This window comes from Scyliorhinus canicula, chromosome 3 (assembly GCF_902713615.1).
Source record: "Scyliorhinus canicula chromosome 3, sScyCan1.1, whole genome shotgun sequence".
NCBI classification, from domain to species: Eukaryota; Metazoa; Chordata; class Chondrichthyes; order Carcharhiniformes; family Scyliorhinidae; genus Scyliorhinus; species Scyliorhinus canicula.
The window spans coordinates 178,740,062-178,766,978 of record NC_052148.1 but is presented as its reverse complement, the minus strand read 5'-3'; the positions used below and the strand labels follow the sequence as shown (position 1 = coordinate 178,766,978).

General features: G+C 45.2%; 3 protein-coding genes across 3 annotated transcripts; 1 reads left to right on the top strand and 2 right to left on the bottom strand.

Moving 5' to 3' along the window:
* Window positions 1-1,805: 1,805 nt before the first annotated feature.
* LOC119963153 (interleukin-8-like) lies at window positions 1,806-5,073 on the bottom strand. The gene is made up of 4 exons (XM_038791822.1): window positions 4,932-5,073; window positions 4,356-4,485; window positions 4,077-4,156; window positions 1,806-3,297 (listed from the first exon to the last, which is right to left on the bottom strand). The coding sequence occupies exons 1-4, from the start codon at window positions 4,990-4,992 to the stop codon at window positions 3,278-3,280; spliced, it is 291 nt and encodes a 96-aa protein (XP_038647750.1). The 5' UTR covers window positions 4,993-5,073; the 3' UTR covers window positions 1,806-3,277.
* A 729-nt stretch (window positions 5,074-5,802) lies between these two features.
* Window positions 5,803-8,108, top strand: LOC119963742. The gene is made up of 2 exons (XM_038793045.1): window positions 5,803-5,927; window positions 6,358-8,108. Exons 1-2 carry the CDS (start codon window positions 5,895-5,897, stop codon window positions 6,940-6,942), a joined length of 618 nt encoding a protein of 205 aa, XP_038648973.1. The 5' UTR covers window positions 5,803-5,894; the 3' UTR covers window positions 6,943-8,108.
* A 9,516-nt stretch (window positions 8,109-17,624) lies between these two features.
* LOC119963741 (interleukin-8-like) lies at window positions 17,625-21,130 on the bottom strand. The gene is made up of 4 exons (XM_038793044.1): window positions 21,002-21,130; window positions 20,616-20,745; window positions 20,337-20,416; window positions 17,625-18,787 (listed from the first exon to the last, which is right to left on the bottom strand). The coding sequence occupies exons 1-4, from the start codon at window positions 21,060-21,062 to the stop codon at window positions 18,768-18,770; spliced, it is 291 nt and encodes a 96-aa protein (XP_038648972.1). The 5' UTR covers window positions 21,063-21,130; the 3' UTR covers window positions 17,625-18,767.
* Window positions 21,131-26,917: the final 5,787 nt, after the last annotated feature.

Sequence of the window (26,917 nt, the reverse complement as noted above, 5' to 3'; positions counted from 1 at the left end):
ACACGTACACATCATGCGCCAGGCTCAGCCTGATACAATATAAGGTCGTTCACCGGGCTCACATGACAGTGGCCCGGATGAGCAGGTTCTTTGGGATAGAAGACAGGTGTTAAAGGTGTGTGAGAGGACCAGCAAACCATATTCCTATGTTCTGGGCATGCCCGATGCTTAGAGATTATGGCAGAGGTTTGCGGATGTCATGACCAAGGTTTTAAAAACAAGGTTGGCACCGAGTCCAGAGTTGGCGATTTTCGGAGTGTCGGAAGATCCGGGAATCCAGGAAGAGAAAGAGGCAGACGTTCTGGCCTTTGCCTCCCTGGCAGCCCGGAAACGGATGCTATTAGCTTCGAGGGACTCAAAGCCCACAAAGTCAGGGACCTAGCTTACTGACATGGCTGGCTTTCTCTTTCTGGAGAAAATCAAGATCGCCCTGAGAGGGTCAATGTTAGGGTTCGTCCGGAGGTGGCAGCCGTTCGTCGACTTCTTTAGAGAAAGTTAACTGTCAGCAGAGAGGAGGGGGCGGGTTTAGTTTAGTTTAGATTAGCGTGTAAGAAAGGTGGGACCTGTGAGGGAGGAAGATGGCCTTTGCACTATGTTTATATTTGTATGTACACTGTTTCTTCTGTTACTGTTACAAAATCACAAATACCTAAATAAAATGTTTTTTGAAGAAAAAGATTCCAGAAATTGATTTGGTAATGTTAGCAACAATGGTCCAGCAAAATTAGATGGCTGGATTACCTTCAGTTCTTTGCTCATTGTTCTATTTAATTTTGGAGCAAATCAACATCCTGCTATTGAACATTAAAGATTTCTGAACTGATGGTTCCTCTCACCCCACACGTTAGACAATATCAGTAAATTATCACTTCTAAAAGCTTCTCACTCAGGAGAAAGCAGCTCTTACTGGAACACGTATAGACTGGGAAGCATGAGAATTGGAGGGAAGCATACGAATGGGAGGAAAATTCTGTGGAGGGTGGAGTGTGAAACCCGGATTATTATAATCGCTGTGCATTATTTGTAATGCGTGGCATTGCCTCCTGCCCAAACGCTGTGGGGATGTTGTCAGGGCTGGTGGGTAGGATCGGGGATCAGAGTGGGACTTCAAAGTCTCCGTAATTCAATAGGAGCGATCACTGACTGAGTGCCCATGTGATGCAGGGGGAGGTGGGTGACACGAGATGCTGTTAATGTGAAGGAGAAGTGAGATCGAGGCCAAGGAGACCCAGGGTCTCCATTGGTTTGGGGTTACTGTGGGGGCGGGTCGGTCCGGGGGATGTCTCTAAGTTCTTGTGACCAAAATAAATCCTCAGATAAGATAAATGAAATTGCTTCTCACAGCCTCATCTAGCTTACTTGCTGACTCCTGCAATAGTCTGACTGTTAGGTTTGGCTTGTCATCTATATGAGTCAATACTCAATGTAAGACAGACTCTGCCAGGCTATTTTGAGATGTGTTACAATGGAAGGAATGCCAACATAATCACCCCATGTGCCCCCCCCCCCCCCACCCCCGGCCCCAACCTCCACACCAGGCTTCCTAACAATGTATTCACCCTGTTCACAGTAGTACAGATGGATGGTTGGTGTAGCATGGCAGTAATTTAATATTTCATAAAAGCCCATTAAGATTCTGCAGATTTATTTCTAAAATCTGTCAAACTGCAAAAATCCTGCACCATATAGAACTGTTCAAGGAATGACCTAAACATGTTGTTATTATTAGTCAATTTTACTAAATTACCTACTCGAGAAATGCACATCTGTTTAGTTGAAGACTGAGAAACGGTGACAACACATTCTTCAGCAGAACTCTAGTTTATTTTAATCACTCAATTACATTTCAAAATACAGGAACAGAAAATTCATGTACAACTTGGACACATGTTCCAGAGTGACACTCAGTAAACAAGACTGTAAAAAATCTGTCAGTGCAAAATATTTCTACTCATCACTGTACATAAATTAGTTTATATACAAATGTTACTTTTTTCCAGTTAATATATAATAAGCAGCATTGCCACCTCAAATGTGACATTTCTACAGAAAATTTGTTTTGACAGACTTCAGTTTTGGGAACATCCTGTTAGGATGTTTAAGAGGGAAAATCCCAAGGTGCATTTACAATGTCAGTGATCAATAAACACTGCAGTAAAATGGCATCAATGCCAATGATAACCAATTGCTCTTGAATTTTAACATGAAAGTTTGCATTCAAACTGGAATTGCAACTAATCAACAATTAAAAATCTTTACTTACTACAGACCTTACCATCAATATTTCAAATGGAACAGTAACATTTAGCAGCTTGTTTTCTAACAATGTCACATTACAGTAATTCTCTGATCTATTCCCACTATAAACTTTCTATCTTCCTATACAGCTCCATCAAAGCTCAACATTAGATAAAGGAACATCATCTTATTTTTTGATTAGTCACTTTACAGCCTTCGACATCAACATTGCATTCGACAACTTCAGATCAGAACCCAATCCCCCACAATTTATTTGGACACTAACTATTGGTGTTGACTCAACATTTTTCCAACGTATACCCCATTCGGACATAAGGCGAGTTTCTCCGGCCTTCCCACCTATTGTTGTCAATGGAATTTCCCAATGAATCCACCCCACACCGCCAGGATACCCGCGAAGGGAGTGTGCCGTCACCTGGATGATCCACCGGATTGAACAGCCAGAAGATCTCGTCCATTGCTTCTGATTCTTTTCTAGCCACATCACTATCTAATTTGAACTTGCACCATCATCCCCTTTCTCATTAACTCTCTCATTCTTCCAAAACGGTCCTCAACTGCCACTCTTATTTCAAACATTTAAAAAATACAGCTGACATTATCTGTTTTATCTGTTTCATTTACATTTTTCCATCAGTCCATAAATCGTTTAATGTTTCCGTTGTTCCTCGATGTCTGATGATTGGATATTATTTTTCAACTGTTAACAAATTAATTTCAGTCGTGGAGTGACTTGTAACAATGACAAACTCTATTAATCATGTACATCACAAAATCACAACCCGTGAAAGAAAGCTTATCCTTGCCACAAAGTCTCACAATGTAAGCCTGCTTTCTTAGGCCGCATGTAAACAATTACAGTATGATCAGGTTATCAATGCAGGGTAACTACTTGAACACCTATCAGAAGGTGACATCAGAGAGTGAACACCCTGGATAGAGTTCGGTTATTTCAGTGTTCATTGTACTGCAGGTTTCCAGGTGTAGAATCGAGTCCATCTCATTGCAGCTTCATTTCTCAGTTGCGTTGTCTGGCACCTGAAATAAAGTGAAATAAATTATAATTTTCTTAAATACAGCAGGCATTTATTTTAATATCAAGGACAATGCCTCCAGCAACAAAATTTGAGGGCATTATTAATTGAGCTGTTACACAGCATTGCTAACAGTTTATTTTGTTAACAATTCATTGAAATTATATTAGAAAATTAACATGCCAGATCCATGGAGCCACAGTGAACAATTAATTCTGCAGGAATATTATGTTGAAAGTTAAAAGAGAACAGGTAATAAAGGGTTTAAAATGATGCATTAATACAGCTTACAATGCAGAGCAGAAAACCATGGAGTAAGCTATAAAGGGCCGAAGGCAGCAGGGAAAGGAGATGAAAGTGGTCCAGAGAGATCCCTTTTTGCTCAATGGTCTGTGAAGAATTGGCTGATTTCAGCTAGTAACTAAAGGTATGACAATTGGACACAGTATTGTGGGTGATGGCGCATGAAATCCCAAAACAGTCCTGCACCGGATTGCTATCCAATGACACCCCAACTCTTCCTGGATTTTATATATACGGATGTTGGATGAAGAGGCGGCAGCACAGAGACCTGATGACAACTGTGGTTGAATACCTTCTAGCATTCATTCTCACAGATCACACATAAATACTGGACACATGAGCAAAGTACCAGAAAGCTCTAGGAACATGCAACAGAGGGGATTCAATGCCCTCAACGAAGGATGAGAGGACACACATGGTTAAAAAGCCAATTCAATGTATCTGCCTTTATTCGCATAAAGTCTGAATTTTGACACCAACCTTTTGTGGCTTTAATGATAATCTTCACCCAATCAGCATCAGGATTCACACAGACCCTGCTCCTGTTTTTCATGGTCACACTGTGAAGAGAAGATAAATGTTTAAAATCAAACTCAAATGTTTCCCACCAAGAGGTGGGAATTCAGCAAATTTATGAAACAAAATCCTTTCAATGTGCCTCATAAACAAACTGTGATTGACCCAACATGGAGTGCAGCATCTAAATGGATGTAGCTGAAGGGGAAAGGTTAACGCTGACATTCTAACACAGATACTCACATTATTTGCAGTGTCTCGCAGTGTGGTCCTTTGGGAATATATTTCAAACTCTTGATGTCCCTTGGATTGATAGGAATGGAGCTGGTCTGAGGACACTGGCACCGGCCTTGACTGCCCGGGATTGGGATACCTGAAAATGAAATGAAAATCACTTATTGTCACGAGTAGGCTTCAATGAAGTTACTGTGAAAAGCCCCGAGTCGCCACATTCCGGCACCTGTCCAGGGAGGCTGGTACGGGAATCGAACTGTGCTGCTGGCCTGCTTGGTCTGCTTTAAAAGCCAGCGATTTAACCTTGTGAGCTAAACCAGCCTCTATATGTGAAACGATTAATTTAACTTATAGTTAGATATTGTCAGAAGTTGACAGAATTTTGGTATTTTGTTTCAGCATTCAATTCAGTATTAAAACAAGCTTTATATTCTCAACAGTATATAGCATCAGTTGCTATTTAATTCTCAATCAATAACCAAACTGCACACTGAAACACGTATCGCTGGTCAATACATCAATAGAAAGGCTCCTCTCTACACATTATAGAGCAATTAGAACTAAAACACAAGATATTCAACATACCCTGTGTAGTAATGGCACCCAGGAGCAGAACGAGAATCATTACAACGGTTGCTCTCATCATCTTTGACTTTGTGCTGCTGAATAGATTTCTGCTGGAGGATCTTCTGTCAAGCTCAGTGACTCTCTCTCTGTTGAATGAAGTTCTGTTGTAGAGCGCTCCAATCAGCTCCTATTTATTCAGATCCACTACTTTCGTTTTGCATAATCACGAGCAGTGAAAACTGTGAAGATTCTGTGCGAGGGAATTTCCCTGTTCTTGAGTCATCCTTCTTTCACTTTTGCAGTTTTCATTATATTTACAACTTGAGCAAAGTTTGCAGCAGCAACAGGCAGATAACCTGTTGTATAGGCAGTGAATTATTTATGTCTAGCTTTTAAGGATTAAATCACTGGTTTCAAAAAAGTGGTTTAATATTCATGTTTGATAAAGGTAGAGCTAAAGACCATGATTTACAGGAAACATCCCTCCTATTCACTACCTGTGTTATATAATGTAATTCTTTGGACCTTAATAATACAAGTTTGAAAAGAAGTGCAATAGTGTAAATGTTGTTTTTCAGACAGTTGCTCTGAGTTGCCACATATAAAACATTTTCTGAGGAGACAGCAGCTCCAGTCCTGGAATAGAAATATTTTTAATGATCTCACACCAACAGAGATGTTTTATTTCACGGTCATGCATACTGTGTTATTCAGATTGCTCGATTGACACAGAGTTAAAATGTAGCTGAGATTTTGCAGGAAATCACCTATCACAAGGTGTGATTATACAAGAGTTATACATCCCCAACATGAGCTATTTCAAACCAACACGAGCCGTTTCAGAATGGCTATAGGAGAAGTTCGGTCCACGTTTTGCAGCTGACCCAGAGGATGATGTCACGTTCCAGATTTGGCACTGATCCTCGGCATTATAAGAAAAAGGAAACAAACTCCTGAGTTGAAGGTTGTGAATTATAGGAAATGGGCCATGATAATACAAGCTGCACAGCTCAGGTATATCTTTGCTCAGTTACAAAACTCAGGTTCTGTTTGTAAAGGGAATGAAGCAAATACATTTCTGGATGTTAGTTACAATGATTTTACATCTGCAATGTAGTTTCTGTCAGAGGTTGCAACAGCATATAAAGCAAGATATTCCAATTTAACGACATCAGGAAGGTCATGGCTGAGCTTACCTACCGCATGGGGGGCACGGGGCCGATTTGGATTTTTGGGCAGCCGTGCAAAGAGTCTTCTGTCATAAATTCAGCAGGTGATCTGTGGGGCAGCAAAAACAAATCCAATGCAGTTTGCTAGATTGAGGCCTGAAAATCGAGGTGTGGAGCTACTGCCAACAAAGTTAATGATGGAGCCTCGGTGCGCACAATTAAAAGTTTCAGCATTACTTGTGCGGCAGTAACGCAGATGTTCTTTCTTTCCCCAGGTTTGCATTCCACCTAAACCCAGACAATATAAAATCTTAGTGATTGCTAGAGGGCCTCTTCCTTTCCATCACCTGGGTACAGTGTTGGTCACAACCAGTTTGGGGGTGGCAGGAAGTTGGTCAACAGAGTTAATGTTGAGACAGTTAGCATCCTGCACAACAACACTCAAACTCAAACCTAGTGTCAAGGATGGTTTTGCTGAATTTTGTGACTCCATCTCTGTTAATTTAAAACAGCAAAGCAAAATTATCAACAGTATGGTTTGCTCTGGCTCTGGGGATCCTGCTGATCCAGTCATCTTAAAGCTACTGATCATTAAAATAGAAGGCAGTTTTTGTAGTGGTGAAAGCTATATTTGCAAGAAAAGAACATTGGACATCTACACAAGGAGCTATCTGGAAACCCAAATGTGCGGAAAGCACTCTGTGACTGGCAAAATGGCACAACGGATAAGGCTAAATAGCAGAGCTCATCAATTAGCTAAGGCGGAGGTACAAAGAAGAACAACACAATGCTGGACTGAGAAAGCTAAGGAGCTGCAACAGGACAACCGGGGCTTCATCAGTGTCACCAAGGCAATATAAGGACCCAATACCCTGGACCTCAAACCAGGAAGTGCTTCAAAGACACCCTGAGGCTTACCTCAAGAAATGCAACATAGACATCAACTCCTGGAATACGTTTACTCAGAAGAGACCTACCTGGAGGAACCTCCAGATTGAAGGGACTCAATTCTTCAAGGACACCCGATGGAAAGAGGATGCCCAGAAAGGGAGTCTGAAAAAGGAATATAAACGATCTAAAGTCCACTTGCCAAGTGTGCAGTCGAAGATGTGGCTCTCGGAACGGGCTCCTCAGCCATGGAAGAACCTATGACAAGTAACATAGAATTTCTTAGGAAGACAATCAGTCTCATTAGTGAGTGATCGCCGAAGAACATGGTTTTTAGACCAAAGTCATTCTTGAGAGAGTAATCCTGCATTGCCTGACAGCACTGAGGAACTCAAATAATTCTTACTTTGTGCCTTTTCTCAGGTGTGGACTTGCATGGATTATTGTCAGGACATTAATGCCCTACTGTATATAGAATTCCTTTATTTTAAAATCACAATTATATAGTGAGTTATTTGTCTAACCCAGGGCAAAAGCCTGCCCTAATGTTGTCCAACTGCCATGAGCTCCTGCAGCCTTTGCACAAAGGCTTGGTCTCCACCAAGCCCTAACATAATTTTTCCTCATCTCATCACATGCTGTCGCTCCTGAACAGTTCAATCCTCCCAAAACATATTTCCGCCTTGGGCTTCAAATTAACTTTCAGAAATTATATTATTCCTGTCAACTTATTACGTCTTAAGTCCAAATTTGCCTGTAAGATCTGTTAGTGAGTTGTTCAGAATGGGCAGTTAGTAGACCTGTTCTGTATTTCTTATCAGACGACTGAACCTTAGTTACTCACTAAAGTATTACGATTCTATTTCTACAAACTGTAGCCATCTCAGATGGCCACCTGCAAAGGACCATGGGAATTATGGCCAACCCAGGACTCAGACACACTCAGAGCTTGTGTGTGTATTTGCAACCCAGATAGCTAGACCCGATTGAAACCCCCGCTCATTTGCATTCTATTGGCCCATTTCCCCGGAACAAAAGGACCGTACTCAGATAACCGATACAGATGCAGACTAACCGGTGCCACTCCCTTTGTTGAGAAAGCCCAAACAGCCAAGGTCAATGACCGCTCAGGCCATGCCCAGCCATCAAGGCACCTGCCCCTTTATTGGCCAAGATCAAAGGCAGTGATCAAAGCCTGTCGAATTATTGGGTCCAAAGCCAAGGAATACCCCAAAGAGCGCGAAATCCCAGAGAGATAAAAAGAGACACAGCAATGTGTTCGGTCTCTCTTGGCTCCGGCCTACGCCTAAAACCAGGTGTAGCATTACGACCAGAAGACAAGTTCAAGTCCAACGATTGCTACCAGACGGATGAGCCCAGCAGAAACTAAGTCACTTCTCCAGACCCAGCCACGCAGGGATCCAAACAAAGGCCTTGTTCATCGGCAAAAGCCGGTTGCCCTGAAGTTAAGTATAGGTTATTGTAGTTGTTAGGTGTAGTTTAACTTGTAGTGTTTTATGTTGCATGTCGAAGTAATCCTTGTGTGTAAATAAACTATCTTTGAACTTGAGCTGACTAACTGGTTGTTTGGTCTTTGATCGATATCCGGTAAAGCCTTGTGGTGGTATCATTTGATACCTGGCGACTCTGAAAAGCAATATTATCATTAATAACTGCCATATCTAGTTAATTTGGCAACATTATTGGTGACGCTAATGGGATAGTATTCCACTCATTAAAAAGAGCAACAAAGCAATAAACTTTAACAGTCAAAGAAGCATCCTTGTCAATGAAGCACAGTTAAATGAGAAGCCTACCACAGCCTGAAAGTATGGTTGTCTATTAATGCACTTACTCAGCTTTGGCCCCTTATAGCTTGGGTCAGCTATCATTACCTAAGAATAATCAATGCAGTGGATTATTTCTAGTGTAGCGATAACATATTTCTTCACCTATTTCAAATAAAACTTTTCATTTCTGGCAATACCCCAGGTCAATTCCAGTGCTCCAAGATATATCATTCTCCTCACACTGTGGGAATCACCATTCCCAGTGCTGACTGCTCCAGATGCATAAACCACCTCAGATTCTTGGATATTAGCACTACATTGTCAACAATCCACCAACTTGTATCAGGCGCCTGGTCTCCCACTACCTACAGTTCCTCTACCATTCACCAGTGTCAGCCATCTCTGAGTGCCGTCAGAGTCTGAAATCATTTTAGTCCTGAAACACTTAAGAATCTTGTACTTTTCCCCACCTGCCAACTCCAAGTATTTGCTTCCGGCAGTGTTAACACACAACAAAGTCTCACTCTCAACACTTGTTGATCCTGGAACAAGCTCCAACAAGCTGTCCTAACCTCTGCATTGAAACAGCTGCCAGACAATGGGAATCCTTTGCTAAACCAATCCCTACATTATGGCCGCGATCTACCGGCTGCGCCCTACCAAAATCAGGACAGCAGGCACCCGATAGATCCTGGAACAGAACTCTTCCTGACGGTCCTTACGCTTCGCTAGATCTAACTAGATCTCAAAAGATATCACAATCTGTGTCCCGCCCATTGATTTAACTATGTTCTCGCTGGATGGCATGGCCACCCGGCATCTATCGGCCTCACTGAGAAGACCCCAGCTGAGTGCCATTTAGTGCTGGTGTCCACAAATGGGGACCAGGCTGAACAGTGCTGGGGGAGGGGTGTCTCACAGTGTCTCCGGGCAGGGTGGCACCAGGCCCCTTGGCACTGCCTGCCTGGCAATCTGCCAATGCTACCTGTGTGCCACAGGATACTGTCATTGTGCCAGGTTGGCATTTTTCCCACATCAGGATGAGGCCTGGGAGTGCCCAGCCCTGTAAGGTGGGTTATTGGGGGGGAGGGAGGGTGGCTCAAGCACACCCTTATGGGTAAGTTAGGGCATGGGGGGGGGGGGGGGGGGGGGGCAAGGGTCATATTGGGGGAGGGGGTCAAGAGATCAGGGCACCATTTTAAAATGTTGTCCTGATCTCTTCCTGCACTGAAGAGCTCCAAGAAATGACGCTAAAATGCCGGCCAGGGGTACGTTCCCCGCTGAGGCCCAAAATGGCAACAATGTGCCATTATGTGGCACCAGGTACAAACTGATCACTCCTGCCCAGAATGGACTCTGATTATTTGAGCTTAGATTGCACCCAATAAACCCCATAGATAACAACTCTAGGTGAACTCGCCCACCAATGTTTTCAGTCCCTGTTCTCACAACTTCCTTCCCCACCCAGACATAATAACCTGAGAAACACCCTGAGAGATACCAGGAGAGGTTGGCTAATGAAGGGTGAAATCTTTTGGTGATAATTTCCTTTTTGTCTCAACAGAAATCGTGATGAAATAAAATTAAGCAAAGTCCAGAGTTGATGCAGGTCTCAGTTTAAATGTTGCGGCTGCAGCTGGGATGACTCATTCCGTTGGGTTTGTAGAGTGGTTATGGAAGTTCCAGCATCTGAGTTCACACAAACAGCAGCCAGTCTTGGTGAATCCATGCGAATTCCAGGAAATCAGATTATTTTATTTTCCAGGTAGCTCTATGGGTCAACATTTGACTTTGCTTTAATGCAGTAATGGACAGGAAGGTTGAAGAGGGTCGTGACCACAGATTGACAAGAGGGAACATCTTGGGGGATCTAACAGGAATGCAAATAACTTTGTCTAGTACTTAGTTCTGAGCACATTCTGATGTTCTGACTCGCCTTGCGAGATATCCCTGGAGCTTTACAACGTTACATTGTGAACTTAGCCTTGAGATAAAGAATATTCTAACCATCAAGTCTGATAATCATTCCAGGCACAATATACCAGGTCTTCCATGTTAATGCATGAAAGAGGTGATCGACACAAAAATTAAACCAATCATTCCTGTTGAACTTGATAAATATATGTGGGATGCCCCCTGTTCAGTAATAACAATAATCTTTCTTAGTGTCACAACTAGGCTTACATTAACAATGCAATGAAGTTACCGCAAAAATCCCCTAGTCGGTAGATGAACATCCCTCCGGCAAAGGCAGTCACTGGAGCCAGTTTGTTTTCAACATTGGTTTATTTGTAAAACACGGTATAACAGAAATGCCGAATAACTTTCCCTTCCATACAGTTCTCCGCAGGTGGGAACTGGTTCTTATTTATGTGCCCTCACCTTTCTCCAATTAGTGTCAGCTGCTCTCAATCACAACTAGAGTATGCACTCAATTATCACAACATTCGCACCATATCAGATTCTCTTCTGTCTTAAAATAAACAAAATTAACAAGTATATATTTGCAGACATTTGCAGATTTTAAAATAGTGATAAAATATAAATCTTACAATCCCATGACTTACATCATATGAGGCACCCTTCTTATAAGCCTCCCAGTAACTTCTCACTGGAATAATTTCTTTCGGGAAAAAATATCAGGCAATTAACGGCTTGTATCTACCCATTTAAATCTGGAGATAGGCCCTGATGCCTCACGGCGCCAAGGTCCCAGGTTCGATCCCGGCTCTGGTTCACTGTCCGTGTGGAGTTTGCACATTCTCCCCGTGTTTTCGTGGGTTTTGCCCCCACAACCCAAAGATGTGCCGGGTAGGTGGATAAGCCACGCTAATTGCCCCTTAATTGGATAAAAGTTAATTGGGTACTCTAAATTTATTTTTTAAAAGTCTGGAGATTTGCTGTTTCTCCAACATTTGTTTCAGCCTCATGATATCAATTCTTAATCTCTTCTCATTCACACAATTAGTGAAATACACATTAAATCAAAGTGAAAACTTGTCTATGTGGCATTCAATAGGTATGGGGTCTTCGTCATCTCCTTGATAAAGTATTTCCCCAAATATCTTTGCTGAAATGAATGGCATATCAACTGCCTTAATAAGTTCAAGAGTTCCAGCAACCACAATATTTGTGTGCTACCCTCTTTAATGTTTCCCAGCTTCCCAGGCCAAGGGGCAACACTTCCTACTTCAGTAAGAATACCGGCTGTGCTCCAAAAGTGCATCAAGTAGGTTTTCCCAGGTGGCATCACAAAAATAATAAGAAAAATAGCAAAAATAAAATTATAATCTTGGGGTCAGCCAACAGTGGAAATTTCAGCACACATTTCCCAATCTTTATTATTTAATTTTGTTGTTTGACCAGAAAATGTGCTCGATCATTGCAATACTACGTTCTAAGACATCAAAATCTGCAGCTGTCAATGTCCAGCCAATCCAATTGTCAAATCAAGCTTTGCAGTTGCTACATCTCAGCCTTGGAAGAAGCTACACCATTGACTGTGATGAGGTTAACACTTTCGAAGTAAAATTGTTTTTTTTTTAATTTAGATTACCCAATTATTTTTCCAATTAAGGGGCAATTTAGCGTGGCCAATCCACCTACTCTGCACATTTTTGGGTTGTGGGGGCGAAACCCACGCAGACACGGGGAGAATGTGCAAACTCCACACGGACAGTGACCCAGAGCCGGGATCGAACCTGGGACCTCAGCGCCGTGAGGCGGTTGTGCTAACCACCAGGCCACCGTGCTGCCCTCGAAGTAAAATTGTTGATGTAAAATAACATCAGCCCCATACTGCCTTATTTCCAAACCAATGCATGGGTCTCACCCCTTGAATCCAAAATGTTTGCAGGTTGGTGGATTGGCCATGTTAAATTGCGCCTTCCTTGGAAAAGATTTTTTATAAAGGAAAAAAAATGGGTGGTGAGGGTGATGTGGAGTGAGGGAAGTTGCGGGGGTGAGGGTGATGTGGGGGTGAGGGTGGTATGGGGGCGAGGGTGCTGTTGGTAGGCATGACACACGTGTTATGGGGAACTGCGACTAAGCAGGCCTCACTTCCTCGCCTGCAGCCGAGCTCCATCTCGGCGATCTCCCTTTCTTCTGGGCCACCGATCACATCCAGGGCCCTCTGTCGGTCACAGTGAGGGGCCGCAGGTCTGGCAGTCCATCTCGTGTCTTCTCAGGCTGTTGTGCGCAGCCTCCTGCTGAGGTGGGGGAGAGAAACAGAAGACGACAGTGTTAGGCAGTCCGACGCATGCAGCTCATGAGGTGGGCAGCTGGTGGCCTCAGCGTCCAGGGCACCCGGCCATGGTGGCCGGTCTGGATGCAGGGTGGGGATTCAGTCACTCTCAGGGTTGCGAGGTTCATGTTACGGGTGTGTGGGATGGGGGTTGGTGCCAGGGGCACAGTGTTTCCTACACACCTTGGCTGCCATGAAATGAAAATCGCTTATTGTCACGAGTAGGCTTCAATGAAGTTACTGTGAAAAGCCCCTAGTCGCCACATTCCGGCGCCTGTCCGGGGAGGCTGGTACGGGAATCGAATCGTGCTGCTGGCCTGCTTGGTCTGCTGTAAAAGCCAGCGATTTAGCCGAGTGAGCTAAACCAGCCCCATGTACCATGAGGAGGTCATGGAGTTTCTTCCAGTACTGATGGCCGGTCCCGACAGGGTTGCTGGTGGCGGTGACCGCCTCTGCCACCTGCACCCGGAACGATGAATGGTGGCAGCTGGCAGCCTCTTTCCTGGGCCGGGGTACAGGGTCACCCTCATCTCCTCCACAGCGTCCAGGAGGGTCTCCAGCTCGACGTTGGTGAAGCGTGGAGCTGCTCTACTTGCTGCCATCTTGTTGGCTGGAATGGTGTGTGGGGAGTGAAGTGTTTAAATGTGGCTGCAGAATGTCAGCGTCTTGAGTGTCAATCGCCAAAGTGGCACTGTTTCTTATGAGAATCAATTGTGTTCATATGGCGCTGGTGCTAGCCCCTTAACAGTAGCCGAATTGGTCCAAGTCTGGCGTAAGTTTTGTTGTCGTGGAAGTCTACGGATTCTGTGTTGATGGCAACACTTAGTCTCAGAAACAGAGCGTGCCGCCCCATGTTTTTGAACTTATTAGTACCAGCAAAAAGAAGTCCTCAAAATGTATCATAAAACTGTCAATAAAACATCATCGGTTCTGCTTCAATTTAGAAACAGCCCAACTTTAACAAAACTGAGCTAACAGAAAAATATAATGGGCGCGATTCTCCGACCCCCACACCGGGTGGGAGAATCGCGGGAGTGCCGGGCAATTCCTACCACGCCGCCCTGGCACCCGCACGCGATTCTCCCACCCTCCACCCCCCACCCCAAAACGCGTGCCAAGTTTTACGACAGGCCGCTCGGAGAATCGCCGCTTGCCGTTTCTAAAGGTTGAGCAGCGATTCTCCATCCGGATGGGCCGAGCGGCCTGCCCAATCCGACCGGTTCACACCAGCGCCGACCACACCTGGTCGCTGCCGGCGTGAACAGCGCGTGAACGCTGCATGTGCGGCCTGTGGGGGGGGGGGGGGGGTGGGGGGGAGGATCGAGCACCAGGGGGGTGCTCAGTGGGGTCTGGCCCGCGATCGGTTCCCACCGATCGGCGGGCCGGCGTCTCTAAAAGACGCACTCTTTTTCCTCTGCTGCCCCACAAGATCACTCCGACATGCCCACGGGGAGGACGGCAACCGCGCATGTGCGGGTGACATCATTTTAGCGCCGCCGGCCGCGTAATTTACGCGGCGCCGCTTTGACGCGGCGCCAAGGCCCTGTGCATGAAATTGACATGGCGCCGCTCCTAGCCCCCTGGGGGTGGGAGAATAGGGGGCGAGGAGCGGCCTCCGATGCCGGAGTGAAACACTCCGGTTTTCACTCCGGTGTCGGCACTTTGACTGCTTTTGGGAGAATTTCGCCCCATATCCTGGAAGCACTGTTCAAACACAGACAACTTATCATAGAACTTACAGTGCAGAAAGAGGCCATTCGGCCCATTGGTCTGCACCGGACCTTGGAAAGAGGACCCTACTTGAGCCCACACGTCCACCCCATCCCCACAATCCAATAACCCTCTTAACCTTCTTGGACACTAAGGGCAATTTAACATGGAAATCCACCTAACCGCAACATCTTTGGACTGTGGGATTGTGGGAGGAAACCGGAGCACCGGGAGGAAGCATACACAGACTCAGGGAGAACGTGCAGACTCTACACAGACAGTGACCCAAGCCGGGAATCGAACCTAGGACCCTGGAGCTGTGAAGCAACTGTGCTAACCACTGTGCTAAAATGTCACCCCAAAGCTTTTTTCCTGCATCAGGCGCTTCCATAGGAAGTTGGAGAATCACTTCCCTCTGCAGCTTCTATGTTTATTGTCAATTGATCAAGGAAGTGTTGCTAAATGGGCCAAAAGAAATTCAGAATTCCCTTTTCCACTTTAGGCATGTCTGGTCTGACCTCTTCATCTCCTAAACATTCTTCAAACACATGATCACCAACCTAGCTTTGGCTGTTCTGGGCAGATCCATTGATGCAATAATGTTGGCTGACTGCAATCCAAACCTTTGAATATTTCACGAACTCTCTCCAACTTTCTAAATATGGGCAGAATTCTGCTCCTTGCGTCGCCGATAGGGGAGTTCCCAGTGAGGCGGAGAACCCAGCATCGGGGAGAAAACAGATCCATTTCCAATGCTCCAGCCCACTGCTGGCATCGAGATTGCATTCGTTCCCACGCACCAGCGGGAGAATGCAATCAACACCCTGCTATTGAATATCAAAGGTCACTGACTGATGTTTGTGTTTCTAGAACTGTGTTGTTTAATGTTTCAATAATCTGAATATCCCCTGCCCCCATACATTTATACAGAGGGGAGGGTACCCAGTTTCTACAATACAAAATTTGTGCTTGTGCCGTTTGGCTTTGTACAACTGTAATGTTTACTTTTTTAAAAATAAAACTATTTGGTTCCTCTCACCCCACAGATCTGATAACGTAATGAATTAATTCCTTATGGCTGGTTCTTGAGAGAAAGCAGCTCGTACAGGGACATGTTTGCCTTGGGCAGTTTACAAATGGAAGGGAAACTCTGTGGAGAGCTGAGTGTGAAGCCCAGGTTATTTTAATTGCTGTGCATCATTTCTAAAGTGTGGTACTGCCTCCTTCCCAAACGTTATGGTCAGGACTGATGGGTAGGACCAGGGACCTGAGTGGGAATTCAAAGCCTCCGAGATCCCATGGGTACAAATCACCGACCAAGTGTTTGGGTTGCACAGGGGAGGTGGTGTGGACAAGGTGCTGTTAATGTGAAGGCGAAGTGAGACCGAGGCCAGGGTGACCCTAGGGTGTCCATGCGATTGGGGGTCAGGTGAGGACTGACAGTTTGGAGGAATTCTGTATGTCCTTGTGACCAGATGGAATGCTCAGATAAGATAAATAAAACTGCTTCCTATGGAATCCCCCAGCCATAGCTTTTTTTTTAAAACAGTAAAAAATATATACAACGCCAAACGGTACAAACACTAATTTTGTGTTTGAGAAACAGGGTACCCTCACCTCAGTACCAATGTACGGGGAGGAGGGGGGGCGGGGGGCGGTGAATACTCTGATTATTAAAACAGTTCACAACACGTTTCTACAAAGAACAAATGGTACAAGCACTAAACTTTGCGCTGGAGAGATCAGATACCCTCGCCTCTGTATCAACAGGAGGGAAAGGAAGGGAGTGGTGGGGAGAGAGGGAAAAGGAGGGTGGTGGGGAGAGAGGGCAAGGAGGGTGGTGGGTGATGTGTTGGGCAGGCTGGGTCTATGTGGACTGCATTTGATGCAGTGTAGAGAGAGACAGGCTTCCAACACTCGATGAGATGCAACACAATTTTATTTAACAGCTAACTATATTACATGCTTAACTGTGGGTTGACCCTATGCTGATTTGACTGGAGACCTGAGGCTAGCCTGACCAGACTAACTGACTACCACATGGTGTTTGTACTAGCTGCTGCTCACGAGCTCTGACTGTCTCAGAGGCTGGATCCCAAAAGAGCGGGAAAACCGGTGCCCTCTGGCTTTATTGTGGTTGTGTCCTCTCTGGTGATTGGCTGCTGTGTTCTGTGTGCTCACTGGTCATCCTGTGTGTCAATCACTACCTGTCTGCACTCTATCATATACATGGATGTATATTATGACAGTGAGGAGGGAGGGAGTTGGGGTGCTGATGGAGGGGGAGCCCAATAGGGCACTGCCTGAACTATCTACAGAGGAAGAAAAAAAAAAGAATCTTCAATTATGATGTGCCAGATTCCGGAAGGAATCACCCGGCCAGCTTGCATCCTCTTGCAATTATCTGACTGCTAACTTTAACTAACGTGGGCTTCTGACCTTCCCAAATCAATACTGAGTGCAGGGCAGAACCTGCCCAGTTATTTTGAGATGAGTTACAATGGAAAGAGGATGCAAACATCTACCCACACTCCCAATTCCCCCCCAATCCCCACACTGGGCAACTCAACAACCCATTCACTGCAGTACACCAGGGTTGTGGAGCTGGCAGTGTGGGAGGTGGGGGAATGAATTGGGAGGTGGATGTGGTAGTAATTTAACAATAGCTCATCACCTATTGAGATTTTGCAGAATTTGTTTCTGCAATCTGTCACACTGCAAATAAGTCATATAGAACTTTTCAAAGAGTATCCTTAAGATGTTGTTAAATTGTCTACTCAAGAAATGCACACCTGTTTAGCTAAAGATTGAGAAACAGTGACAACACATTCTTCAGAAGAAATCTAATTTATTTTAATCATTCAATTACATTTCAGAATAAAGGAACAAAAAATGGAAACAATTCATTCACACATAATTTAGTCACATGATCCATACTCAACATAACTTTGACACTGGCCTAGTGGTTAGCACAGCTGCCTCACGGCGCTGAGGTCCCAGGTTCAATCCCGGCTCTGGGTCACTGTCTGTGAGGAGTTTGCACAATCTCCCCGTGTCTGCGTGGGTTTCACCCCCAAAACCCAAAGATGTGCAGGATAGGTGGATTGGCAACGTTAAATTGCCCCTTAATTGGAAAAAATAATTGGATAATTCTGCTAATTTGAACCTTTAAGGATTGTCATTCCATTAATTCCGTGTATCATAAATAGCAGTAAGCAAGTAGCGTGTCATAAAGAAACGATTACAAGTTAATTTCCATGATGTGGAGGTGCTGGCGTTGGACTGGGGTGAGCACAGTCTTATAACACCAGGTTAAAGTCCAACAGGTTTGTTTCAAACACGAGCTTTCGGAGTACTGCTCCTTCCTCAGGTTAATTTTCAACATCCCTCCCTCACAGCAGGATTCCTGTACCTCAACCACAAGGAGCACAGTGATACAAGGAGAAAACTCACCACAACATGCACAAAGGCAATTAAGGATGGGCGATAAGGGCTGGTTTTGGCAGTAAAGCTCACATTTTGTGAATTTTTTTTCCAAAAATCTAGCAGTTATTCCAAAACTGGCATCAACTCCTAACTCTATTTCGAACATGAAAATTTAACAACTGACATTATCCATTTAATTTAGATTCATCTGTGAGTATTTTCTTTCCACCTGCACATTTGGATGATTGAAAATTATTTTCCAAAGCTTCTTGAGAACTGTTAACAAATTGATTTCAGTCACAGAGCAACTTGCAGTAGCAATTCCAGACTCCATACTTAATAGTCACATACATCAGTCACATCTTGTAATAAAAAAACCTGAGTTCTGGCACAACATTTCACAGTATCAGCCTGCTTTCCTAGGCCATGTGTAAACAATTACAGTTTGACAACAGGGTTAATCAGTGCAACAAGATTCAGGAATCAGTCCAGGGTAACTACTTGAACACCCTTCAGAAGGTGACATCAGAGAGTGAACACCGTGGACAGAGCTTCCCTCATTTCAGTGTTCATTGTACTGCAGGTTTCCAGGTGTAGAATCGAGTCCATCCCATTGCAGCTTCATTTCTCAGTTGTGTTGTCTGGCACCTGAAATAAAATTAAATAAATTAAAATCTTTCCCATAACAGCAGGCAGCATTTTAATATCAAGGACAAACTTCAGCAATATAAGGGCAATTAAATATTGATCTGTTCACACAGCACTGCTCACAGTTGTTATTTTGTTAACAATTCATTGATTTTACAATATGATTGTAACATGCAGGATCCACGGGGTTACTGTGAATGATTAATTCTGCAGGAATATTATGTTGAAGAATAAAATAGAACAGATAATTAAAGGTTACAAATTATAGGCTTTAGGGCAATTTACAATGCAAAGAAGAAAATCATTGAGCAGACCATAAAAGAAGGAAGGCAGCAGTAAACCGAGGTGAAATTGATGAAGATACACATTTAATATTTATTCTTAAAGCTCCTGGTTTGCTCAGGGGTCTGAGATTGAATTGTCTGTTCTCAGCTGGTTACTAAAGGTATGACAATGAGTCAAAGCATTATGGCTGATGGAGCATGACATCACCCAACATTCCTGCACCAGATTGCTATTCAGTGAAACATCCGCCTCTTCCTGGAATTACCGTTTATGGATAGTGGGTGAGGACAGTGTAAGGCTAAGCCCTAGTGCCAACAGTGGTTGAATAGCTTACTAGCGTTCATTCCCAGGGATCACACCTAAATACTGAACACTTGGGCAAAGCACCAGAAAGGACCACGGGCGCGATTCTCCCAAACAGGGAGAAATCGTAAGGCTGGCGTCAAAAACGGGCGGGTTTGACGCCAGCCTCCCCCCCCCCCCCCCCCGACCGGGAACCGATTCTGGTCCCCGGTCGGGGCTAGCATGCCGTGGCCGTGAACTCCGGCATCGCGGGCTTAACGAATTTCGTTAAGCCCGCTTGCCAGAGTTTGCAACGGCTGACGCGTCACATGACGTCAGCCGCGCATGCGCGGATTGGAAGACTCCAACCCGCGCATGCGCGGATGACATCATCGCGCATTTGCGCGAAACCCGCGCATGCGCGGGCCGGGATGCCCCTCAGCCACCCCACGAATGGATACAGCGGGGCGGCGGAAGGACAAAGAGTGCACGGGAATCGGACCCGCTGCCCACGATCGGTGGGCACCGATCGCGGGCCCATGGCACCCTTGGCACGGCCATGGTACTGCCGTGCCAATCGGTGCCATGGTTGCCAAGATCCGAACTTTACGGCCGTTTTTACGAACGGTCAGACCAGGTGTGTTTGACGTTCCTAAAAACGGTCGTAAAGGGCTTGGACTTCGGCCCATCGGACAGCTGAGAATCGCTGCTTGCCGTAAAAAAACGGCGGCGGCGATTCGAGTCGGGAATCGGGCGTGGGGGGGGGGGGAGAATAGCGGGAGGGCGTCAGACTAGCGTGGTTGTAAAAATTTACGACCCCCGCTATTCTCCGCACCGTCGTGAGTGCGGGGAATTTCGCCCCACAAACCTCTAAGAATGTGCAGCAGAGGGGATTCAATGCCCGCGACCAGAAGAGGACAAACATGGTAAAAAAAATCCAATGCATCTTCTTTTATTCACATAACAAACATCAGACACCAACCTTTTGTGGCTTTAATGATAATCTTCACCCAATCAGCATCAGGATTCACACAGACCCTGCTCCTGTTTTTCATGGTAATACTGTGAAGAGAAGATAAATGTTTAAAATTGAACTCAAATGTTTCCCACCGAGAGGTGGGAATTCAGCAAATTTATGAAACAAAATCCTTTCAATCTGCCTCATAAACAAATTGTGATTGACCCAACATGGAGTGCAGCATCTAAATGGGTGTAGCTGAAGGGGAAAGGTTAACGCTGACTTTCTAACACAGGTACTCACATTATTTCCAGTGTCTCGCAGTGCGGTCCTTTGGGAATATATTTCAAACTCTTGATGTACCTTGGATTGATAGGAATGGAGCTGGTCCGAGGACACAGGCATCGGCCTTGAGTGCCCGGGATTGGGATACCTGTGAAAAGATTAAATTAACTTATAGTTAGATATTGTCTGAAGTTGACAGAATTTTGGTATTTTGTTTCAGCATTCAATTCAGTATTAAAACAAGCTTTATATTCTCAGTAGTATAGCATCAGTCACTATTTAATTCTCAATGAATAATCAAACTGCACACTCAGACATGTATCGCTGGTCAATACGTCAATAGAAAGGCTCCTCTCTACACATTATAGAGCAATTAGAACTAAAACACAAGATACTCAACATACCCTGTGTAGTAATGGCACCCAGGAGCAGAACGAGAATCATTACAACGGTTGCTCTCATCATCTTTGACTTTGTGCTGCTGAATAGATTTCTGCTGGAGGATCTTCTGTCAAGCTCAGTGACTCTCTCTCTGTTGAATGAAGTTCTGTTGTAAAGCGCTCCAATCAGCTCCTATTTATTCAGATCCACTACTTTCGTTTTGCATAATCAGGAGCAGTGAAAACTGTGAAGATTCTGTGGGAGGGAATTTCCCTGTTCTTGAGTCATCCTTCTTTCACTTTTGCAGTTTTCATTATATTTACAACTTGTGCAGTTTGCAGCAGCAACAGGCGGGTAACCTGTTGCATGGGCAGTGAATTATTTTTGTCTTGTATTCTAAAGATTAAATCACTGATTTCGGAAAAGTGGTTTAATATTCATCTTTGGCAAAGGTGTAAAGAGGGAGGGAGAAGATCATTCACCAATTATATACTGACATGTTTCTCTTTCAATGAGCTTCACTGGGAAGGAGATTTAGGCGCCAAATATAAGTAAAGTTGCCACAGTCCCTGATGATCATAGGTATGTTTTCCCAAGGGGAAAAGTTCCCCACGAGCAAAGTTGAGAAGGCAGGGCCTTCATAAACAACCTCAGTCAGTACATGAATATGAACCCATTGTTGCTACCACAGTTTGTCTTTAACCATTATGCAGTCAACAAATGACTGTGAGTCAACTTTGCTTCATGAAATAATGTTCATTCACGCTCACACAATGTTGTAGTTAATCAATCACTCCATCAACACAAGTTATTCTACAGAGTACTAAAGGTTCATACTAGACCTCAACTTAACATTTGAGTGACTAGCAAGTACCCAGACAGATATTGGCCTTTATCTGTATTCGACTTCTGTAGCCCTCGATGTTTGGTCCTCGGTCGGTTCAGATGCTCTGACTCTGGTCTTCCTTCTGTTGGTGGCGTGATGGTCCTCCTTGTGGTGGCCGGTGAAGATCACCGCTATTCCGTTGCTGTAGCTGGCTGCTGCAGAGAGAGATTTTAAGATGATGCAGCACCTTTTACCTTCAAGGATTTTGTGCGCTTTTGGGCGTTCTCTGGTTCATTGCCAATCAGTTGATCAGGGTTCGATCACCCTGATCAATTAGGTCCAATCAGGGGCTGTCACACCGATTTCGGGTTGGGCCCTCAACGGCCATGCCTGCAGGTGTTGGGGATATGTAGGCTTTCCAAATAAGGAGTATAGGCTCCGCTGTGTCTGGTAAGGAAGCGTGATTGACTGGATAATTCTATTGTTCCTGGGATGGCCTGGAAATGGTCTTTTTCCTGTGTATTGCGATGTCTAGGCTGTAGGTTGCTCTTCAATGTTTTTTTAAACTGTAGCCTGCTTATCCTTATATTTGGCCAATTCTCCCAGCATCCTTTGCAGGATGCCATTTTAGATGGCCGTTCAGCCACACCACGCTGCTGGCCTCACTCTGCATCACAATTCAGCCGTCCAACATACGGAGCTAAACCATCCCCTATTTTTACACCTGACAAATTATGGATCTCCTCATGAAAATAAATCACGGAATATCTTTGTGTCCTAACATCCCTCCCTTTCACAGTCTGTACTTTATAATGTGATTCTTTGGAGTTTAATGATACAGGTTTGGAAAGGGGTACAATAGTGTAAACATAGTTTTACAGTTCTTCTGAGTTGCCACTTGTAATGAATTTTTAGTGTGAGCGTGCAGCAGTGTCACTTCTGGAATAGATATATTTTTCATGATCTCGCACCAGCAGAGTTGTTTTATTCCGCTGTCAGGCATTTCCTTGATCATATGTTATTCAAATTGCCTGATTGACAGAGTTAAAATGTGGCTGAGACTTTGCAGGAAATCACCTATCGCAAAATATGATTATAAATCATTTTACATCCCCAACACGAGCCGTTTCAGAATGGCTACAGGAGACGTTAGTTCCACATTTTTCAGTTGACCCAGAGGATTGTGTCACGTTCCAGATTTGGCACTGATCCACGCATTAGAAGAAAAAGGAAACAAACTCCTGAGCTGAAAGTTGTGAATTATAGGAAATGAGCCATGATAAGACAAACTGCTCAGCTCAGGTATATCCTTGCTCAATTACAAGTCTCAGGTCCCGATTGTATAGGCAAATATATTTCTGTATGTTAGATACAATGGACGGAATCTCAGCAGAATTTGACAAATGTCAAGTTCAGACAGAATATTGGCATATAACTCTCGAGTTGCAGAGACCAGTTTTCTCACAGTATCATGAGCCGCTTTGCCATCATTCTGGCAGTGTGGGGCCTTGTGGAGTCAGGAATCGGCTCCGAAGCAATTAGGCGCCATCTTTAAAGATTTTTTTTTTTTTATAAATGTTTTTATTCAGTTTTCATATTTTATATTGAACAAATTACAAATTGTTAGGAGAGAGAAAAAAAAAAACAAACACGCAAAAATTAACATACATATTTACAGGTAAGCATCTTCGTAGTAGTAACTGCGCCCCCCCCCCCCCCCCCCCTCAACATGTTTATTTAGTTTGGTTTTGGGCCTTAGCTAGCCATCGAACCCCCGTAACGAACCTGTAGCCCCCCCCCCTCCCGCTACCTTCCCCCGACTATTCTTCCTCTTGTACATTGGCCACAAATAGGTCCCGGAACAGCTGCATGAATGGCTCCCACGTTCTGTGGAAGCCGTCGTCTGACCCTCGGATGGCAAATTTGATTTTCTCCATTTGGAGAGATTCCGAGAGGTCGGACAGCCAGTCCGCAGCTCTGGGCGGTGCTGCTGACCGCCAGCCAAACAGGATTCTACGGCGGGCGATCAGGGAGGCAAAGGCAAGGGCGTCCGCCCTCCTCCCCAGGAATAGATCTGGCTGTTCTGAAACCCCGAAGACCGCCACTATCGGGCATGGCTCCACCCTCACTCCCACCACTTTGGACATAACCTCGAAGAAGGCTGTCCAGTACTCCACGAGTCTGGGGCAAGACCAGAACATGTGGGCGTGGTTGGCCGGGCCTCTTTGGCACCGTTCACATCTGTCTTCCACCTCCGGGAAGAACCTACTCATACGGGTTCTTGTTAAGTGGGCTCTATGTACCACTTTTAGTTGCGTCAGGCTGAGCCTTGCGCACGTGGAGGTGGAGTTGACCCTATGCAGTGCTTCGCTCCAGAGTCCCCACCCTATCTCCATCCCCAGGTCGTCCTCCCATTTCCTCCTTGTTGCGTCCAGTACGGTGTCGTCCCTATCTACCAGTCGGTCATACATGTCACTACAGTTCCCTTTCTCTAGGATACTTGCGTCCAGTAGGTCTTCCAGTAGTGTCTGTCGTGGCGGTTGTGGGTACGTCCTTGTCTCCTTTCGTAGGAAGTTTTTGAGCTGCAGGTACCGTAGCTCGTTCCCCCCAGCTAGCTGAAATTTCTCTGTCAGTTCGTCCAGTGTTGCGATCCTGTCGTCCGTGTATAGGTCCCTGACTGTCAGTGTCCCCCCGTCCTGCCTCCACCTTTTGAAGGTGGCGTCGGTCAGTGCTGATTTGAACCTATGGTTGTTGCAGATGGGAGCCCTGTTCGACATTTTGGTCAGGCCAAGTTGCTGCCGCAGTTGGTTCCAGGATTGGAGGGTGGCTGTCACCACTGGGCTGCTGGAGTGTTTTTTGGGTGGGGATGGGAGTGCTGCCGTGGCGAGGGCCCGGAGGGAGGTTCCCATGCAGGAGGCCTCCTCCGCACGCACCCACTCAGCTTCTGGCTCCTGGATCCATCCCCTTACTCGCTCGGCTGTTGCTGCCCAGTGGTAGAATTGTAGATTCGGGAGGGCTAACCCTCCCCTGGTTTTTGTTTTTTGTAAGACCTTCTTTGGGATCCTAGCATTTTTACCCCCCCATACGAACGCCATGATGAGTTTGTCCAGCGCTTTGAAAAAGGCCTTGGGGATGTAGATCGGAATGGATCTAAACAGGAAGAGGAACCTGGGCAGTACGTTCATTTTGATCGTCTGAACTCTCCCCGCGAGGGAGAGCGGGAGTGTGTTCCATCTTTGCAGGTCCTTTTTAACTTCCTCCGTCAGGCTGGTGAGGTTCCATTTGTGGATCCCTTTCCAGTCATGGGCTATTTGGATCCCCAGGTAGCGGAATTTATGTCGGGCTTGTTTGAACCCATCTTTAAAGATAGCGCCCTGATGAGCGGTGCAGCCTGACGGTCCCCAGACCCCACTACAGAGGTATTGGGGGCTCTTCCCCCCGCTACCGGCTTTCATTGCTGAAAACTCCCTCCCCACAACAACATTCATCGCGGGCATACACCCCCGACAATCCTTGCCAGCATTCCCCCACTCAGTGTCCACTCTCACCCCCCACCCATCCATCATGGAGGGGGGGGGGGGGGGGGGGGGGGGGCGACAACAGCATTTAAATTCATTCAAATGTATTAATATGAGGGTGTGAATCATGCGTTATCACCAGCGAGGGGCATAGAAAATCGGAAAATGCAATCTCTCTGGCGAGAATCACGGGGGGGCGACAACAGCATTTAAATTCATTCAAATGTATTAATATGAGGGTGTGAATCATGCGTTATCACCAGCGAGGGGCATAGAAAATCGGAAAATGCAATCTCTCTGGCGAGAATCACGTTTCCCGATTCTCGCAATATTTTCCGCCAATGCCACCCATTCTGCGGTCGGAGAATGTGGTCTCAAGATTGCAGCCAATGATTTAACACTTTTCATTTTCAGTCAGAGTTTGTAACAGCATATGAAACGAGATGAAACATTTAATGCACCATTTCAACAACATCAGACAGTTCAGGGTTGAGCTCACCCATGTCATGTGAGCCCGGGGCAGTTTTGGATTTCTACCCCGGCATACAAAAAGGCATAGGTCCAGCAGGTGAGCTGTGGGACAGCAAACAGCAAATCCAATGCTGTTTGCTACATTGAAGCCTGAATATCGAGCTGGAGACGCTTTCAAGAAGGTCAATAATAAGACTTTAGGGGGCATAATCACAAAGTTTCACGTTCCCTGCGGCAGCAGTGCAGATGGTCTTTGTTGCTTCCAGCTCTGCATCCCTCCTGGCAAGGAAGCAAGGAATTGGAATAATTTTCTTTTGGTAACGTAACTGTGCAGAGGTAGTTGGAGGTTGTAATTATGATAATTGGAGTAAGAGACAGGATGACTCCAAGAAGTGGTTTTGATATGTTAATGACCCAAGGGAAACTTCAATTGAATATTGGGCACCAACAGGAGTAGTTTTGAAGTGGGTTGTTTTAGTTCAAAGTGGGATATATACAAGTTGTAAAAGGTATAAATAAGTTAGGGAAGGGTAGGATACATTTACTTTTTTATAAAAGCCTGAAATCTAAAGTAAAGAAAGGACTTTAATCTATTCTGGGAAGAGAGTGCTTCTGAGGGGAGTGGTTGAACCAACAGAGATTGAAAGGAAGAAACACATTGAAGTACTGAAGCCTATGTGAGGTGGTAGCTGCTTCAATCACCCTGAAAACAGCAGGGTAGCTGGTCAGATCTCACAGCAGAAATTGTGATCAAGACCAGACCTGGACAACCAGTTGTTATATACCTCAGAGGACACCCCAAGTCATCTGTATGGTGAAAGCTCCTGGAATTCTATAGATTTTAAAACCTATAAGGTTTTTAGAACCATTGAATTCTTCTGTGCTGAAGAGGCCATTCAGCCCATCGAGTCTGCACCGACTCTCTGAAAGAGCACCCCCACCTAGGCCCACTCCCCCTCTCTATCCCCAAAACCTACATATTTTTGGACTGAATGGGAGGGATTTACTGACCATCCTGCCACATGGTTTTCAGAGGCAGCCCACCAGCGGGATCATCCGAACCCGCCTTTGTCAACGGGATTTCCTGATGACAGCACCCCTCATCACCTGTAAATCTGTGCGCT

Bases quoted from the DNA above. Each gene is read 5' to 3' on its own strand.
- LOC119963742 (XM_038793045.1), top strand. From the start codon at position 5,895: ATGGGCCATGATAATACAAGCTGCACAGCTCAG. The intron at 5,928-6,357 runs GTATATCTTTGC...TTCTTTCCCCAG, and splicing joins ATACAAGCTGCACAGCTCAG to GTTTGCATTCCACCTAAACC.
- LOC119963741 (XM_038793044.1), bottom strand. From the start codon at position 21,062: ATGATGAGAGCAACCGTTGTAATGATTCTCGTTCTGCTCCTGGGTGCC. The intron at 20,746-21,001 runs GTATGTTGAGTA...ATCTTTTCACAG, and splicing joins GGGTGCCATTACTACACAGG to GTATCCCAATCCCGGGCACT. The intron at 20,417-20,615 runs GTGAGTACCTGT...TTCTCTTCACAG, and splicing joins TGCGAGACACTGGAAATAAT to TATTACCATGAAAAACAGGA.
- LOC119963153 (XM_038791822.1), bottom strand. From the start codon at position 4,992: ATGATGAGAGCAACCGTTGTAATGATTCTCGTTCTGCTCCTGGGTGCC. The intron at 4,486-4,931 runs GTATGTTGAATA...TTTCATTTTCAG, and splicing joins GGGTGCCATTACTACACAGG to GTATCCCAATCCCGGGCAGT. The intron at 4,157-4,355 runs GTGAGTATCTGT...TTCTCTTCACAG, and splicing joins TGCGAGACACTGCAAATAAT to TGTGACCATGAAAAACAGGA.